Consider the following 18,957-nt stretch of genomic DNA (forward strand, 5'->3'; position numbering starts at 1 on the left):
AAGCCGTTCCAGGCAGCAGCAAGGGCAGTGCAGGTTTAAATGGCTGGTCTGCATGGGAGTGCTCACAGGTGTGTGCAGCTTCAGTCTCTCACAAGTCCTGTAGGTGAGAATCAAGTTCAAAGGGCCAACAGTACCTTTCACATAGGAAGCAATGGACAGGTGATTACAGGTCCTACAGACTACCAGGCAGTGCATTATCTGACCAGAAGTCCATGCAGACAGATGAACTATTACTATGGCATGCCATACTAAGGAGGGAAGCACGCTGGAGTCAGAATGTGAGTCTGGGTGTGTGTAGATGAAGGATTATCTGGGTACAAATAGTCAATTTCCATGGCCCCTTAGAGAAGGGTGGGGAGAGACTGGAAACATGGCAGTGTAAGGACTTATGACCTGGGATGGCATGTGCAGGGCATGTCTTGTGAGCAATGCTAGTCATACCTGGGGCACTCGTGCTATCCATTTGCAGCTTACATGAACTTCTTGTCACACATACTCCTTGCAGAGATAGCTGATGTCACACTTACTGCTGTCAAGGGTCTGGTCATACATTCCTGTTACCAATGCAATAGCACATCCACTGCCTCATGTATGAGGCAGTTTGTTACCTTATGAATGATGGTGTCTTAGTTGTGTGACAAATGCTGCAATGAACCATTTTGCCAACATGTATGTGTGCCATAGCTGTGGTCCTCTGATATTGACCTTAAAATGTGAAATGGACAGGATATATGTCATTTACAGTGTGTGTGAATTTGGGTGTACATCCATACCCATCAAATGTGATGTGGATTTTTCAGTATCCTAATCTGTATATCTGCAATGCTCCATGAGGCTAAACTCTGATTATGAATCCCACGGATAATGTGATGCATAAATAATTACCCAGACCTTGATATAGTGATAAGAATAGGTGTTTAATGACGTATGGTAAGACAGTGGTGATGGTGACTATAGTTAAAAGAAGTTTTGTACAATGTGTTGTCTCCGACACAATCCTGCTGCAGTGTTTGCATGGTCCCCCTCATGTTGATGGCCAACATCCTCCTCTTCCTCCTCTTCAGGCATTTGTGGGTCTGGTTCATAGAGGGGAATGTTCCTCCTTACACAAATGTTGTGCAGGATGGCACAGGTCAAAATGATCTTGCAGACCATTTCAGGTGAGTATAGGAGGCTGCCTTCGGTGATGTCGAGGCACCTGAATCTTGACTTCAGGTTGCCAAAGGTCCTCTCTACTATGGTGCATGTCCTCCGATGTGCATCTTTATAGGCACACTCTGATGCTGTGCTTGGGTTTGCAAATGGAGTCATGATCCATGGCTGGATCCCATACCCCTGATCAGCTGAAAGAGAAAATGAGTGAAAATTGTTGAGGGAGCTTGCACCATGATTATCATTTTGCATGGCAGTTGTTCTCTTGTGTTGTCTGTGACTCATCTGTGTTTGTGTTATTATGTGGAATCCTAGGCCTCTGAAATGTACCATCAGCATTGGGTTGTTTCATTATCTGAATTGCTGTTTGGCTGATTGACTGGATGTCAGTGGTATTTGTGTAGACTTGCAGTACATTGTGTACTCCCATGCATTATGTCATGTGAAAGAGGTGTCCATGTGTCTTGACTGGGAGTGACATGATACTTCCATACACAGAATCAATTCCAGTGTGGTGGTAACACAGTTGCATCTATATGGCCTGGACATCCCATCCAGTTTAACATATGCAATAGAATTTGTTAAACATCAGTGAGGCCCTTTGATTTGGCTGGGTGACATTGTACAACACATCTCCATAAGTTGGCAGCACTGACGTGTTGACAATTGACAATGCACAAAAATCCCATGTGTGACATGTTCTCTGCAGACCTATTTATCTGCCCTTACCGAGTTGACTCATGTTCAAACGTGTACCTACACTACTGAACCTGGTCCAGTTCAGCTGGCTAACTTGGTTGTGGGGTTGACGGTTTAAGTGTCAGAAGGCCCATATGCCTGTACATCTGTTGTGTAAATGTGTAATTGTCTCAAACCTTATGTGTAGGAATGTGCACTTATTATTATGCAATATTGTCATATCAATATGTGTTCTTAGCACAGTCCACTTGCTTATTGGTAGTGGGCAATGTGAGACCCGGAGTGAAATTAGATATTGGTACAACCTCAATGATTCCATGTCCCATTCATTAGAGTCATCATCATCATGCTATGTGTGTCATGGTATTATGCCTGCAGCAAAACACATTGCATACCCCTTACACTGTACATATTGTTTGGAAGGGTATGTGATTGAGTGTTCTTGATGTGCTATTGTAAGATTACTCTTCCACGTTGTACTGGCAGTTAAGGCCATGTCATTGTCACTGTGTGGTTTTAAATTGTTCTCTTGTGTCTGGGGCTGGCATCGGTTGTTCTTTGCATCAGTCATTTGTCCCTAGGTGTGTATCCAATTGGGCGAGGATATCAAACATCCCTAGCAGTGTCACAACCTCAGTGTCTTCGTGGCCACGTGTCAATGTAGTGATGTATGTGTTGTGTGTCCTACAGGGTTGCTGTGCTGTGTGTATATAAGTAGGTTTCTGTACTAACCAACAAGTAGGCCATTGCCATATCGTCCATCCTGGAAGTGTTGATTGATGGTGCAGTGGCCGAAGATGAATGAATCATGTACACTCCCAGGATACTTTGCCACGGTGTTGGTGATCAATCCCTGGTGATACACAATGGCCTGAACATTGATGGAGTGTGTGGGCTTCCTCTTGCGGTATAGATGCTCGGTTGCAGCAGGTGGCACAATGCGTACATGTGTGCAGTCAATGGCACCAAGCACGTGTGGGAAGCCACTGATTTGGTAGGGGCCCTGTTTGGTCTCCTGCTGCTTGGGGAAGCTGATGTGGCGGGGTGTGAGGGAGATGATGGCATCCAATACCTTGGGTAGGAAGGTAGAGAATGAGGGCTGTGAGATCCCGGCAACCAGGGCACCAGTGGTTTGAAATAAGCCACTTGCCAACATGTGGAGGACAGCTAGCAGGTTGGTCTCTGGTGAAATGATGTGGGGTGTCTGCAACCTGGGTGCCAACTGTGGCTCAATGTTGCGCAGCAGCTACTGAATGGCTTCCCAGTTTAGTCTGTACCTCTGGATGATGTCTTGTTGCCTGAGTCCCAGAAGGGTTGTCCTGGTGCGGAATATCCTCTCCTGCCTTCTGCGCTGCCTTTGGGGTCTCTGCTGGTGTTGTGGAAGCTGCTGGTGTTGGTCCTGTGCTCTACGTCTTCATGCATGCTGGATGAATTTGCACCTCCATGTCTTCCTTTGGGAGCTCTACTGTTGCTTCTGTGTGTTTCCCTTAAGTAGTGGTGTGTTTGCCCCATTTTAACACCTGCCCTGACCCAGGCTTTATTTTTTGACGCAAATTGGGCTGTGCGTCATTTTCTGACTCCGCCTCCCAGCCGTGCAGGATTTTTGGGCGGTAGGATAAATATGGCACACAGGTGTTTAAGTCATTTTTGGATGGGAACACCTACCTTGCATGTCCTTAACGCAAGGCGGTTTCACGCATCCAGAAAATGATGCACACAGTGGAATTCTGGCATTTGCGGGGTCGGGCGTCAAAGTATAAATATGGTGTAGAGTTTACAAAGAATTTGCGTCAACATTTTTTATGCAAATTCCGCTCAGGCAGAGTATAAATATGCCCCTATGTTTTCTCAATTTTGGATGCCTTTTCGTTTTTTCTCTTCCTCCGTCTTTTCCATATGTGTCTTTTGCTCGCAGGAAATTTTTGAGGCAGCCCTTTAAAATAGGTGCCAGTGCCCCGCACTGGAAACCATGAGCTCAGATTAAAAAGTGATGAGAAGCACATTAAGGGTGGTGATTCCAAACCCTACATTGCTATTTACGTGCAATGACCATACAGAAACATATTTCAAATAGCCAATGATCCCGATTAAGATGATGAAAACTAGATCAAGGCATTGATATCGACAAAATATTAAAACTGAATAGAAATAACATCTCAGACTTCATTTATCCACTGAGAAATAATACACGCTTATTATAAAGAGACTGTTCATTGCAGCACCTCAAGACAGCAGAGAAGCAAAACTATTTACAAAGGGCTAGTCTCTTGATCAAAGAATTGCCAATTAACTAAAGAAGGAAGTTAAATTCAGAGAAATAAAGGAACTGCTTTGAATTCTTTTATTTACCGCTTGACCATATATAAACGTTACAACATAGAATCAAATATAAAAGCGTTTACCTGTTTCATCAGATTCTCCATGCTGTAAACGCATTAAACAGTTTTAACTCATACTAGAGGCAACTGACCCTGACTGTGCCCTGGGCTGTGCTAACCAGGCCCATGCCTAGTGCTCCGAAAAAAAGGTATATGGCAAAGTGACACAATCACCATTGGAAATAACAGACTCCTGTAGGTCCCTAGTCGATAAAGGGGCAAGGGTATTCTATAAGTTCCTATTATATAATAGTGCAGGGAAGTTTAGAGGTCCACTAGATTTCTTGCACTGGAGTGTGCACTGCTGTGTTCCCTCCTGCCATTTTTATAGGGAGCACTGCTGTTGGATATGGTCCTTATTGCAGGGTTATCCCCAAACATTTTCCTTCCTCCTGTATTTCTGTCCCCCTATTTTTGGCTTTAGGACTCTGGGCACTTTACTACTGCTGATCAGTGCTAAAGTGCATGTGCTCTGACCTTTTAGCTTGGTATGATTGGCTTACACCTGTTTGTCACATTTAATTGACATGAAAGTCCCTTGTACAGTGGTATCACCTATATCCCAGCCTGTAAATTAAATGCCACTAGTGGGCTTGCAGCACAGCTTGCACCACTCACTGAAGTAGCCTTTCAAACCTGTCTCAGGCCTGCACTGCAGGGCCTGCAACTACAATTTACTGCCACATTGACTTGCCATTTGAAGTTATTTGCCAAGCCTGAAACTCTCCTTTTACTACATATTGGCCATCCCTAAAGTAGGCCCTAGGTAGCCCTATGGGCAGCATGCTGTGTAGGTAAATGTTATGACATGTGCCTGCATTGTGTGGCTTGTCCTAGTAGTGACAAGTAGCCTATTTGGTATCTCATTGCTGCGAGGCCTACTTCTCTCATAGGCTAGCAATGCGAATTCCCTTAAAGGTACTTAAGTGGTAAATTCTTATCTGTGAGGAGTAGCATGGGCATGCTTGATATGTTCTGAATGATGGTGAGAAATCCTGCTTTTTGGTGTAGGTGGATATTTCATTATTGTTGTAGAAATGCCACTTTTAGGAAGCAGGCATTTCACTGTGCTTATGACTCTTGTGCATTGCAGCCTGACTCCAATCCACGTCTAGGGTAGAGTGACAGTTGGGCTTTGTGCATACTTTCCAGACAGCAATCACACAGGGAGGGAGGAAGTGCAACATGATTACATCTGCATACTGAATGGTATTCCTGGGTTGGGAAAGAGGGAGGTGGGGCATACTTACATTTGTATAGGCTGTGTCCTACCCTCACACAAAGGGCTTGTTTAACCCCTACTGATATCTGGAGCCAGTGCTGGGGGCTAAAGGGGTGTTGTGCACTTCTAAGTATCTTTTGAAATTTCCCCTAGATCAAAGGTATTTTGCCTATAAGTACTGCTATGACCCCATGATTTTAGACAATGCCTAACTTGTAACCAGATGTTGCTGGCTGTACATGCTACACCTTGCCAAGACTGTTGGGCCGCCAGGAGGAGTCACCATCTAGATTACTTGCCTTGTGGGAGCTTGTGAAATGAGCCCTATCCTGGAAAACCAGTGCATGTTTGGCACTGCAAGGGGAAGTCTAAGGCACAAATACTTGCTTTAATTAGGAGCGCATGATGAACGCTCCCCCTCCTTTCTTGCCCTGGTGTCAGCAATCAGCATGTGTCAAGCTCTTTTGTCCAGAGAGGCAGGAATCCTTCAAGAAGGAGGGAGCTACAATCCGGCATGATCGCCGCTTGATAGAGAGGTTGCTCAGTAATGGGCACGTCCTGTAGGACACGTATGTTCCAGCGTCCCGAGGGAGTGAGGGTGGCCACAGTCATCAGCAGCCTTCTGGGACAGTGCATCCATACTCCCTGGATATTGCCCACACTGCTGGGTGTGGGTGCCTTATTGTGGGGAACACATGTTTCTTTGGAGCTCACCAGTACCGGAAGGACCCATGTAAAATGTAGGGCTCGGTTTTGTGCCAGCCAAGACCGTAGATCCAGGAGGCTCCGTTGAAGTACAATAATCCCCTAGTGGGAGATCCCACAGTGCCCACAGTTGCCTTTTGATTATTCCCCATGCAGGGAACCTAGCAAGGTCTCCCCACTGACAGGGGTGGTGTGTGTGCCCCCCCATGCTCACACATACCTTTGAGGGCATTCACTAATCAGCTGGCAGGATGGGAAGGAATCCTCAATGGAGGTCCTGATCTTGCTAATTCTGCCTTCTTTCCAAATTCACTGTAGTAGGTGTTCTGGGGTTCCTGTAGCCTATGGTTGGTTCTCACATTACTGCCTTATACATAATAGGGGTGCAGGTACACTGTCTATGAGTTTTTGTAATTCAAGTATTACTGACGAATATGTGATGACCATACTGGTGATTTATGTATGGTGATGCTTTGGTGATTCACGTGTTTTCTCTCCCTAACGTAACTGCTGCATTTCATGATGATATTATGGTCTATGTCATTTTTGCTTTGTCAGGATAACAAGCATATTTCAGAACTTGCCTTGTTTTCACAGGGAGGCTGTTTTTCATGTCATGTGCAACTTATATGTTTTGTCATATTGCACTAACTGTGATGGCTTGACAGTTGCTTAGTGGGCAAGGTAACTTGGGATTCATGTCATGTTTAGTATATGGTTTATGTACAATATATATCATATTTTATATAATCCACTGTGGAGTCTTTTTGGTGGTGTATTGATTGTGTCACTGGTCTGTGTGTGTGTTGCGCAATTGCTTTACACATTGCCAATGGGATAAGCTTGACTGCTCTGGCCAAGCAACCAAGGGGGTGAGCAGATGTTATCTTGGGTGTGTAGCTCCCTTACCTTGACTAGAGTAGTGGGTTCTGCCTGGCTTAGGTGCCAACCCTAGCCAACCAGAAACCACATTTCTAAGACCTACCTTGCAGACTGTCTTTAAAAAGTAAAATGTATGCAAATTTGACTTTGCAACTAAAGGTACTTCCAAAGTGATAACATACCTTATTTTTACATATGTCATCCCTAAGGTTTCCCTTAGGTATGTCAGGGGTGGGGTGCCATCATCCATGTAACTATGAGCAGGGACATTATAAAATATATTTTATATGCCCCTGTGAGGGAAAGACTGCACATTTAATTTGTCTTTATTGTAGATACTTAGCTCCATAGGATAACATGGGAATATTTCACATACGTGTAAGAATTGCTAGGAAGGAGCTCAATGTCTCAAGAAAGGACTCAAAAGATTAGTAATGGTAAATCCAACAACTTGCTTCTGTTGAATGTGTCTCAACTAATACAAAAAAGAAGTTAGAGGACTTTATTTTTTGTAAGCCAAAATCTAGCCTGCTAGTGGCCTCTCCTGATTGGTCATCCTCAACAGGATTCGCCAGGCTGCATTGATGAGGTGATAAATGGCTTGCACTGAGCAGAGGTTGTCTGATGAAGAGAGTTTTGCAGCTGCTGAAGCCAGGCCAGGAACAGGTTTGGGTAAATCAAACTGGGCTTCAAAGAAAGCAGGACAGAAAGGAATACCAGTCATGCTTGCCCTCTCACCCTGTACTTCCCAGATAAATAGCAGGCCCCGGAAGGGAATTTGTATATGGCCTGGAGAGAGAGTGTCAGTGGAAACGAGCCACACTAGAAGGTTGATTTAACCCCATCTTGGATTTCAAAATGCAGTGCTTTATGGGACTGGAAAATGGAACACTTTGGAGGAAGCTGGTATGCTTTTGGGTGGCACGCTGCAGCTCATTGGAAAGGGTTGCCTCCCTGACTTGTCCTCCAAGATGACTGAATAAACGTAGCTGAGCTACACTGCAATTCAGGTCTGCTGCCTGAACTCACAAGGAGAAGAATGGCTGCCTTGTGGGAAGCCTGGTCTGCAAACCAGATGACTGCACTCTGAAGTACTGCTCCTATTGCACACTGCAACAACAGCCATAAGGACTTTCCTTACTTTAAAAAGATCTAGAGAGTAGACTCCCTGAAAGCAACAGGTTAACAAAGCTTGTTTGCACCAATTGTCACAAACATTTTGACTGAGGCCTTCTGCTCAGTGCATCCAAGCAAGGCTCCATAACAGTTGGCTTCAAACTTTGACGTTTGTCCTGGTCAAGTGCACCCAGATGTTCCTGGGTAGCACTATTGAGTTTAAGCACTAGAAAGCTCATTTTTTTAATTTAATCTTTATAAATTCATAATTCCGGTTCCCTAAATGGGATTGTTGTTGTTTTTTATGTCATTTTAAAGATACAAATATTTGCTATTTTTTTGAATTGGTGTGGGTTTTTTATTGTGTGCTGTGTCTTACTCTTTTACTGTAGTGATGTATTTAAATGCATACATACCTGTCCCCTAAGTTAAACCTGCCTGCTAGTTGTCATCCTACCAGGGGTTGAGCCAAGGGCTAATGTTTTGAAACCTTGATGGGATCTAACGTTGTCTTGGGGCATTAATGCTAGTGGTAAGTGTCTACCTACCCCTTCTAATAACTAGCCTTCAATAATTCAAAATGTATGTAGTTTAAATAGAAAAAAAAGCCAAAAGCTCAGAAACAAAAAGAAGCAATAACTGCCCTCCGTGTCCAAACTTTGTTGTCAGCACAATATACACTAACTCAGACATAAATCTAGTTAATATGAGTAAAAGAGAAAGAAATACATTTGGGCCATAACGATGCAGAAAACAGGGCCATGATACTGTCCCTAGTTTCAATTACCTTCTTACACTTTACAGATGTATTAAATGGATAGAACTTTAGGCAGAACATTTCCAATTTTTCATAGAATTTGAGGGGATTTTGTATGTTTAAGGGATTTGTACATAACATTAATGTTCTCTTGACTTCACCTGGCCTTGGTCCCTTCCCAAACGCTTTAGATGATAAAACAATGTTTTTAATTTAAAGTGCAATTTTGGCTATGCATTCATATATATTTTATTGCAATAAACAATACAAAAACTCATGGACCTCTTTGAAAATTACATCTCAATTAGAAATAATTCAGGAAATGTAATGTCCATGTTATCGCAAATATGAAAGCGTGCAGGAAACGCTTAAGGGCCGAATAATGATGTTTTTTTCTGGCGCAGCGCTGAGCACCTATTTCATGCACCTGCAGGGCATGAAACAAGTTAATTTAACCAAACATTCCCCTGAGGTTGTGTTTGCTTTTCATACAGCACAGCTAAGAAACCAGGTCCAGATTGGGAAAACAAAAGCAGCCCTAGCACAAATGCACAAACCAGCCCTGTTTGCTTTGTCTTTTCGTGCTCTCTCTCTCTCTGCTTCCATCCTTCCGTTTTCTCTCTCCTTGTCTCCACTCTCTCTCTTCACCGTATCTCATCGTTTTCTCTTTTCCTTCCTTCTCCCACCCCTGTGTTCTCTCTCTTGTGAAGCCCTCCCATTTCTGCTGAAATTAACTTTGGGGAGCTAGAGAAACTGACAGAGGTACCGAGAGTGTCCCTGGACTTTCAAACTAGGGGCCAGATTTGCACCATATTTTCTAGGGTATGGTACGTTTCTGCTCTCTTATTGCGCTATCGGACTTCAGGAAGGCTAGCAGCTGCAAGGGCATGTGTCAGCATTACAACGAAATGTATTTTTGTTCAAGGAGCAGGGCTGGACTGGCAGTAACAAAAGTAGCAGTGCTTTACAGTGACAACATTGGCAGGGTTGCTTTGGTCTCCAGTCCAGCCCTGGCAGAAAGGGATATCTTTCTTCAAAAAAACGACCCCTCAGTCATATGCACCCTGCAGAATGAAGCAGCCATAGAAAGGGAAAATAACAAGGAGAAAAAGATGTTTCTCCACTTTATGCCATCCTCTGGGAGTCGTAACGATTTTCCGCAATCCCAGGTTTAGAAACCTTTGTAAATCTGGGATTGCGTGAAATCCAAGGGTGGATGCACAAGAACACCTGTGCTCCACCCATTGCATGTCTCCCAAAAGGAAATGTCTGGTGAAATAATATGCCTGTCTGGCTCTGGCAAAAAAAGTGAGCAAGGTTTGTGTTTATCTTTTTCAGAGCTGCAATCTCTGGAAATAATGTAATACCTGAAAGAAATACAGGCTGAAATAAATTCCCCTTACACAATACCAGTGTAAAAATCAGGCCCTGGGCTCTGTGATGCACCTGCAAAGCCCATCATAATACTGCCCCACATGTAAACCATTCTATGCTCTTATTTCGTTTTGCAAAAATATAACTTTGAAGAAAGTGTGATCATAATATTTGGAAAGTTTAAATTCTTAGGATAGTAGTTAAACATAGACATTATCTCAGTTCTACTAAAAGTACTATGGTTGATGAGGATAGAAATATTAGTAGCTACAATAACAATTATTATTTATGTAGATGTATTAGATGTAATAGATAAGAAATTCATTCCTTTAAATGTTGTACTTAAAATATCCTTGCTCGAACATCAGCATGTGTTGAGTATTTACTTATTAGTAAAGATAATTTTATAACTGAGGTATTACAGTTGGAAGGTTTTTTGTATTTATCACATTCAGAATTGTTACACCAACTTAAAGATCCCTTATGCATTGATGATCCGCTGTTTACATGATTAACTTTCTTCTTGAGTCAACTGTTCAGTATCACAGTAGTTTATATTCTCACTATGATTCTATATTGTCAATATACCATAATAAGTAAGGTTATTATTGTGCATTTTGGTCTTACATACCATTAACATTTTGTAATTGTTTCTGCAAGTGTGGATATGGCCTACATATGTATATTAATTTAGTAAGCACTAATAAATCAAACTAAAAGTAAATAAGCACAAGTGGACCTAGTTAAATTCTTACATTTCCCAAGAAAGAACATTTTAATTAATACTAAAACGTTAATAGTATTCTAATATACAGCCTTTCAGCGACCTCTCCTTTATTACTAAAAGATGGATTAATTAATCAATTAAAATTTGTATCACAATGTTGTGTTTGATGAGTTTTTAATTTGTCCTTCTTTCTTACAGATGGCTACCCTAGAGAGGAGATAATGTATCGTTGGAGGCGCTACTCAATTGATGTGGCTGATCAAAGGTCTTGGAGACTTTACCAATTTGACTTTAAAGGACTTAGAAACACATCAGAGGTTCTCAGTACAGGAGCTGGTAAGACACATTTGTTAGGACAATGTTTACAATAATAGTACCAGAGAGTGTGTTAAGAATCAGAGTTTATCTATAGAAAAGAGGGGCCAAAGTATTGAAGTTGATTGTGACTGAGTTGACCCAAGGCCGGAACAATGTGACTCCCAGAGTTACAATTATATTTTTGATGAATGCAAGCTCACTGCTGGTAGGTTACCACAAAAAGCAAGGTCTTCCTTAAAGAAAACATATTTGCTATATGTTCATCAACATTCCAACTAATAATGCTGTTAACAAATAAAGCAAGTTAAAGGGCTCGATCAATTTATTTATTAATACAAATATGTGATTCAATATCACAAAAATAAAGAAAACAGACATTTAAAAGGAAACAAAAATGGTGCATTTGAAAGCAATGGAATATGATATTCAATGTAGTTGTATAGAAATAGCAAAAATTGTGAAAAAAATATCAACTGTTAGAGTGTTTTCAATGCAGTTGACTAGGTCCTCAAATCATTTTATGACTAACCAGCAATTTAAAACTGCCAACTTACAGCTGTTTGTTGGTCTTGTTGAAAGCTTTTACCTACGGCCTTGAAGGCATGTGAGGCAATATTGAAATCTTTGGCCAAAGGGCTTCATAACATCACGTAAGACTGTATTGTCTCTAAAAATGTCCAAGTGAAAAAAGTGCTATAATTACACCATTGAGGTAAAACTGTTTTAAAGGGTAGGTTTGAAGCCTAGTCATGGTCCTAGAGACGAAAGTATGTTAAGTCACATCTTCCCAGTAAATGTTCTGTTACCACTACTGTGTTCAAGATATGTCAGTACTTTTTTCGCAGAGCTCATCCTAGAGTTTCCAAACGCAGGAATCTTTTGTGTAATGCCAATTTTCACAAGGTAAAGTCCATTTCAAACAGGTATACTTGAATTCTCCACACATAACAACATCTTCCTCTGCCTTTAGGACCATCTGGGCCCTTCAGCCAATGAGGTGATGTTCAATAGGACAAGTAAGCTTCTTTTACAAATTCTGAACCCTTTTACCCCTGCAGGTAAGCAGGAGTCTGGAAATGGAAGAGCAAATGTGTAAGATAAGGCTAAATATCGTTTTTATCAATTACATAAACAGGCTTCCAGGAAATCTGAAGTTTAGCAGCAAGCAGTGACGTTTTCTCTCTTTTTGAGTTACGCCATAGACTCCATGTAGAGTGGGTGAAGCAGGATTTTTTTTTAGTACAGCAGCCAGCTAAGGTTTCTGAGGCCAAGTTCAGTAGAACATCCTGCATGCAGACTCAAAGACCAACGGCAGAGCTGGATTTTATTCCATGTTCCAACAATGACAGGTGGTGCCTGGTACCTCAGGCAGAAGAGCAGCCAAGTGTTTCCCACATCCTCAGTCATCTTCACACATTCACATTGCATCACCTGCTTACACATTCTTCATTCAGTTGCTAAAGGAAACCTAGTTTTGTAGACATTTGTTTATGCACACAAACACACACATATCAGAGGCCCACTCTTACTTGGAATCGTTTCTTTCATTAAACATATTCATCAAGACATAATTCTCAAAACTCTATGGCACCTTTTGTCTTAATTTTGTCAACTTTTTACCTCGTTTCATCAATAAAGCCACTTGCAAATTCCATACTCCACTAACTTTTAATATAATTCCTGAAATGTTCATGTTTATCCAGACCCTCTCTTTTACATCTGCAGTTGTAAGCAGCATTTCACACATCCACTCTTTCCTTTGTATTTCCCTCCTTATATACCTAACCTCCTCTCATATATGCCCAAATTCTTTAATCTCCCTAACTATCCCAAACAAAGCAGAGCATTTTGCTTCTGCCCCTCAACACTTCTAATCAAATTAGGTCTGTTGTATCAAGAGCCAATTGAACATTATTATCTGAAAAATTCAACATCAGAAAACTAGCTCCATTAAATACTGCTGTAGAAAACAAACTTTTTCCATCACTACCTTATGCACAGGGCCTTTGTAATAATGTAGTGAGATGCCAATGTGTAATGACGAACACCACTTGAACTGCCTTTAGTCCTGTACTAGCTAAATTTAAATTATCCTATAGTGGTCTGGGAGCTTCTTGCATTGTTATAGGTCAAGTTATTGGTTTTATAACTTGTACATTGATCATATTTTCCTCACATTGTCTAGTGATTCTTTGTACTGGTTTGTCTGCTTCTGGCCACTAGCTGTCAGTCCTAATAATCTCTTTTATTTTGGCCATTCCAAGAGGCCTTGCATGTGCCAACTCTTACAAACTTATCCTTACATCTCCCAGAGATAGCTATGGCCACCATGATTCAGAAAAATTATCTGTCTTTCATACCTTTCCTTTAGCATCTGAACAATACTTTCCTTAACTTATTTTCCGGAGGTTGACACACCTGTGCTAACAATAAGAACTCTTCAAACACTAAACCTTGCCTATTGCATATTTTGATTTATCCCCTGTTTCTCTGTAGTACTAAAACATTAGTTTCCTGTGTATATCTGTTCACTTTCTCTTCTTCCTAATTACCTCCAGGCAACCTAGACACATAGCAAGCTGTTTTTCTTTATTCACTTAGCTTTAATTACAAATAGAAAACATACTTCCATGTGTATGTACCTGCATCACCCAAATGCAAATACTCTTAGAAATACATCCCAACCCTTAATTGATAGATACTTCCCTAAGGGGTGTGTTATCAGTTTTTGCCACACATTTGTCTGCACACAAATTATCCTTAATTAAAGGCTCAGTAAACAAGAAGTATTTTTTTCCAAGGACACAATATCTTTCTTCTGAATACTTCAGTAACGGTAATGCAAGGGCATGCCTGGCAATACTTGTTGCAATAGGCACTGACTTTCCTTGTGCTTTGTTATCCACATGAGCGCAGCTATTTATCAACCTCCTCAAGTGAAGGATTTGCTTAGCCTTGTTTTTAGGTAACCTAAAATAAAATTTATCATAATTTTCTGTCAGACCTATTCCACTTACCTGTGACTTCATCAGACCATGGAGGACTTTGATTCTTAAATCTGTTTCATCCCCTCACATTTCGCTATTGAAGCTTATATGTTCAAAGATAAATGAGATTAGTCTACCCACAATTCTAATAGTGTTATTCTAAAGCCTTTGCGTTCACTGTATATTTCTGAATAACAAAGGCTCTATCTTTATTTGCCCCCTCTTAATGTGGTAGTTGCCAATGCAATTCTTGCGCTTGTGTCAGAGTCACCAGATCCTCGGGGTCTGTGCACGTTCCCAACACTTCCACCACAAGACAGCTCCAATACTCTGATTAGAATTGTCACAGAGTCTAAGAGAGTCCAAGTGGGGAAAAGGGGATTAGGAAGGGAACAGATGGGAAGGAGACCTGTAGGAAGCAAAAAGGTTAAAACACACAATATCAAGATTATATCATATTAATCAGTACTAGGCTATGACTCTAAGCATTGTCATTCTGAAAACATGGACAACCTAAGCATAGACTTAAATACCTAGGCTTCAAGATGACTGAATACCTGTGAGGGAATCAAGAAAGGTTAAATGCAACTTTCAAATCCAAGTATTATCTTTTGCATGAGGATCAGGAAATAATCTGAATGATTTCTAAACCATCATATGAATCGTGTTTGAGGAACGTATTATGTACATACAACATCACATATAGAACTCTAGCATTTTTGTTTTCTCAAAATTGCAGTAACGTGAATTGCGCACATTGCAGATTTTCACAAAGGTTGTAAATACCATGGAGTGATTGTGCACCATGAATGACATAAGTTGGACCCGAGAAATAAATCACGCGTCTTGCCGACTCGAAATCCACCAAGTAAATGCCATGAAGTGGTAGAGCATAATGAACACCGTGAGTTTAAAACACAAGAAATGAATCCCCCGTAATGCCGATTCGAGCACCCCCAAGTAAATGCCATGAAATGGTAACGCTCACTGAATAGCATGAGTTCAACACAAGTAATGAATCGCGCATTCTGCCAATTCGAATGTCAGCCAATAAATGTCATGAAATGGAAACACACAATGTATATAATGAATTAGACACAAGAAATGAATCGCGCGTCTTGCCGATTCGAAGCCCACCATGTGAAATGCCAAAGAATGGTGATGCACACTGAATATCATGAATTACACACAAGAAAAGGAATTGCGCGACTTGCCGATTCGAAGACTACCTTATGAATGACAAGAAATGGTAGCGTACAAGGAATAACATGAATCTAGGCCCCGGAAAAGAATCGCGCCTCTTGGCGATTCGAATGTCACCATATGAATGTCAGGAAACAGTAGCGTACAATGAATAACATGAATTACACACAAGAAATGAATTGTGTGTCTTGCCGATTCGAATGCCACCATGTAACTGCCAAGAAATGGTAGCGCACAATGAATATCAAGGGTTAAAGAACGAGGAGCGAATCGTGCGTCTTGCCGATTCGAATGCCACCATGTAACTGCCAAGAAATGGTGGCACGCAATGAATATCAAGGGTTAAAACACGAGGAACGAATTGCGCGTCTTGCCGATTCGAATATTAACATGTAAATGCCAGAAATACCCAGAGCACATTCACACACGCAAGGTAAAATCTCTCAACATGAAAATTAGGCCCAAGAACTCGGATGCCTTTGAAAACGGGATCGGGGGCCCAGACCGACCTCTGTCTTACCTCCCTGATGAAGGATCACCAATGTAAATGAAGGGGAAAGGCCTAAAAGATCAAAGTAGGCCTCCAGAACAGGAGCTCAGGAAGTGGCTCCTGCTCTGCACCGGGACCTCTGAACAGTGAGCACGTGGAGCTGGACTGGTTCCCTTTTATAGAGCCTTAGCCCAGCCCACCAACCACACCCAGACATACTGCAGAGAAAGCTTCTAGAAGGCCCTGGAAGTGGACCACACCCTGACACAGTCTGAAAGCCTGCAGCAGTACATTGCATGTGAACAGTATTTACATGCATGCTGAACATAGGTCTTCAGGATTAAACTCTGCAATGCTAAAGGTTAAACAACATCATATCAGCACAATACATAAATTATGTTATCTTGAAATTGTTAGGTTTTTGCCTTCTAGTCGCCCATAAAGCGCGCACTGCCCTGATGTTGACAGCTTGTCTTTCATTCACCTTCTAGTTTTACTTAAGATGTTGAAATCCAACCAAGGGGTTTATGTGTTTGACTGCTAAGTGGCTACTACATGGTACTCCCTTCTAATCGAGGTACACCTTACTTCTGGCTAACATGCTATTAGACCTGACATCCTTGTCACAATATCCTCCCAAAGACTTTGCTAAAGTGCTTGTGCTTTCCTTCCTAAAATATGGAAAAATTGGCCTGCTTCTGTAATGTACATTTAATTTATATGTAAGTCCCTAGTAAAAGGTACTGCCTCTATAAAGAGTCCTGTACATTTGATGCTACATGTGGGCTTGCAGCACTCATTGTCCAACCACTAAAGTATCCTTTTACAACATGTCTCAGGCCTGCCACAGCAGCCTGTAGTTCAGTTGTGAACTGCTATTCCAAGCTGGCAATAAAGCTTTTGCCAGGCCTAAGCCTTACTTTTCATTACATATACGTCCCCCCTAGAATAGGCCCTAAGGGTTCATTGGTCAGGATGCATTGTATTGAAAAGGTGGGTTAGGTGGGTTTACGTTTTTCATGTCCTAGTATCGAAAAAAAAAGCCTTAGGCATTTATCACTGCTGTAAGGCTTAGCTCGCACATTGACTAACACTAGGTTACCATATTACATTTAATAAGTGATAGCTGTGGAATGGGAGCAGTTAAAAATAATGCTGTCTATACTCAAATGAATTGTAAAATAAAATCCTTCTTAATGGTAAAGTCGGATTTTAAGTCTCAATTCTGAAAATGCCACTTAAAGGAAATTGGTATTTTATTGTCATAATCATTTGTGCCTTCTGCCAACGTCTTGGGTAACATGACATGAATTAGTCTGCTGTTGGTGTCTGTGCATTCAGACAGTAGCACAAAAGGGGACAAGGTGTGGGCAGGATTGGTCATTCTCTGAGCAAAGCTGTACCTTGCCAACTTACACAAAAAGGCTTACTTCCAGTGCACACAAGAGAACCTGGAGTCAGACGTTTGTTACCTTAGACTTCTTAAGGTCCTGAAAGTGGAGAGAAATAACTTTTTAGAACCAGATATAGGGATACTGTAGGGAACCCTCACCCCCACTTCAAAGGCTGGCACGAGATATAAATATTTGACCCCCAGAGCTACTTTATATTATACTCCTGGACCTGGGAATATTACAGAAGAAGGACTACCTTGCCTCCCAAAGGACTGTCCTACTGCTACCAGAGGATTGCCCTACTTTTAGATAGATGGCCGTGCTCTGTGAGAAGGAAGACTGGACCTGCTCCTTTCATCCCAGGCTAAATTGGGATTGTCTGACATCCTATCTGAGCTACAGGGATACAACAAGGTCCAGAGGTCTGTTTGCACCTTCCCAGTCGACCTGCTGCACTGGATCTGCCTAGACTGCAACTGGACATTCCTGAGCCCTGCTGGCCTCTGCTGGAGTGGGTTCCTGAACCTAAGAGGCACCTCCCATGGTCCAGGACCCATGGCTGGCATCAGTTAAGCTCCTCCTATGAAAAAAGGTGAAGAAAGGTGGCATTCTGAAGTTTTGTGTTCCTTACGACTGCAGTTTCTAGTTGTGCCAAGACTCTGCCCTCTGTGATTACCACCAGTTCGAAGCTCCAGTGAACCAGCTGCCTCGTGCTAATGTGACCACCAGTAGCAACCATCAATTGAGATCTGCCACAAAGCTCCAACAACAACCGTCTGCAACCTGACCTTCACGATACAGCAACTACCGTCCACCATCAACCTCTGCAACACTCTCCCTGCTCCTCACTGCCTTTTCCACTGCGAATGGAACTCCATGCATTGGACTTTGAGAAGGCTTTTTCAGTGGGACTAACCTGGTTCCTGTATCTGACCCATGCTACCAGACATGTGACTTTCCAATGGTGTAGGGCGACCAGATACCACAAGTGAAGCTTTCTGCTTTTAGGAGCTATTTCCTCTTGAATATCTTTGGTTTTACTTATGGATTTTTTTTCAATTTGATATCATTTTGTTTCCTAAATTTACTCTTTTTCTGTTGGGTCATGGATTTACTTCATTACTGTTTGCATGCTGTATAAATATTTACATGTTGTCTCTAAGTTAAGACTGACTACTTTGTTCCAGTCTAACAGAGGGTCAGCAAAGATTTATTTAATCACTTTTGTGGTTAACTCTGACAAGGTTTGTGGTTGTTGCCTGAGTGGGGCTTCCACCCCGGGAGCAAATAACTCATTTTCCTACACATGACTTAAAAAAAAAAAAAACTTGCCTATTTAAGCTACAATTGAGTTTGGCTGGATCTTTGTGTTGTATAGTGGTATTTATTGCTGAAACGCCACTATTGCAAGCTCTATAACTTTTGCAAATAAATAAATCCCCAAGGAAAACAATGCTTGTTTGTATTATGCTGTTCAGGTATTTCAAATGTCAGCCTTAAAATACCTTTTTTAGGATTTCACATCCTCACCCCTCTCATGTTTCAGTTTGTCT

General features: G+C 41.7%; 1 protein-coding gene across 2 annotated transcripts in view; it reads left to right on the forward strand.

Moving 5' to 3' along the window:
• Positions 1-18,957, forward strand: part of LOC138265768 (gamma-aminobutyric acid receptor subunit gamma-4) — a 1,864,369-nt gene that overhangs the window by 1,207,495 nt on the left and 637,917 nt on the right. For both annotated transcript variants that reach the window (XM_069213790.1, XM_069213798.1), the window contains exon 6: positions 11,211-11,348. In XM_069213790.1, coding sequence (XP_069069891.1) covers positions 11,211-11,348 — 138 coding nt within the window. The remainder of the gene's footprint in view (positions 1-11,210; positions 11,349-18,957) is intronic.

Source organism: Pleurodeles waltl, chromosome 2_1 (assembly GCF_031143425.1).
Source record: "Pleurodeles waltl isolate 20211129_DDA chromosome 2_1, aPleWal1.hap1.20221129, whole genome shotgun sequence".
Lineage (NCBI taxonomy): Eukaryota > Metazoa > Chordata > Amphibia > Caudata > Salamandridae > Pleurodeles > Pleurodeles waltl.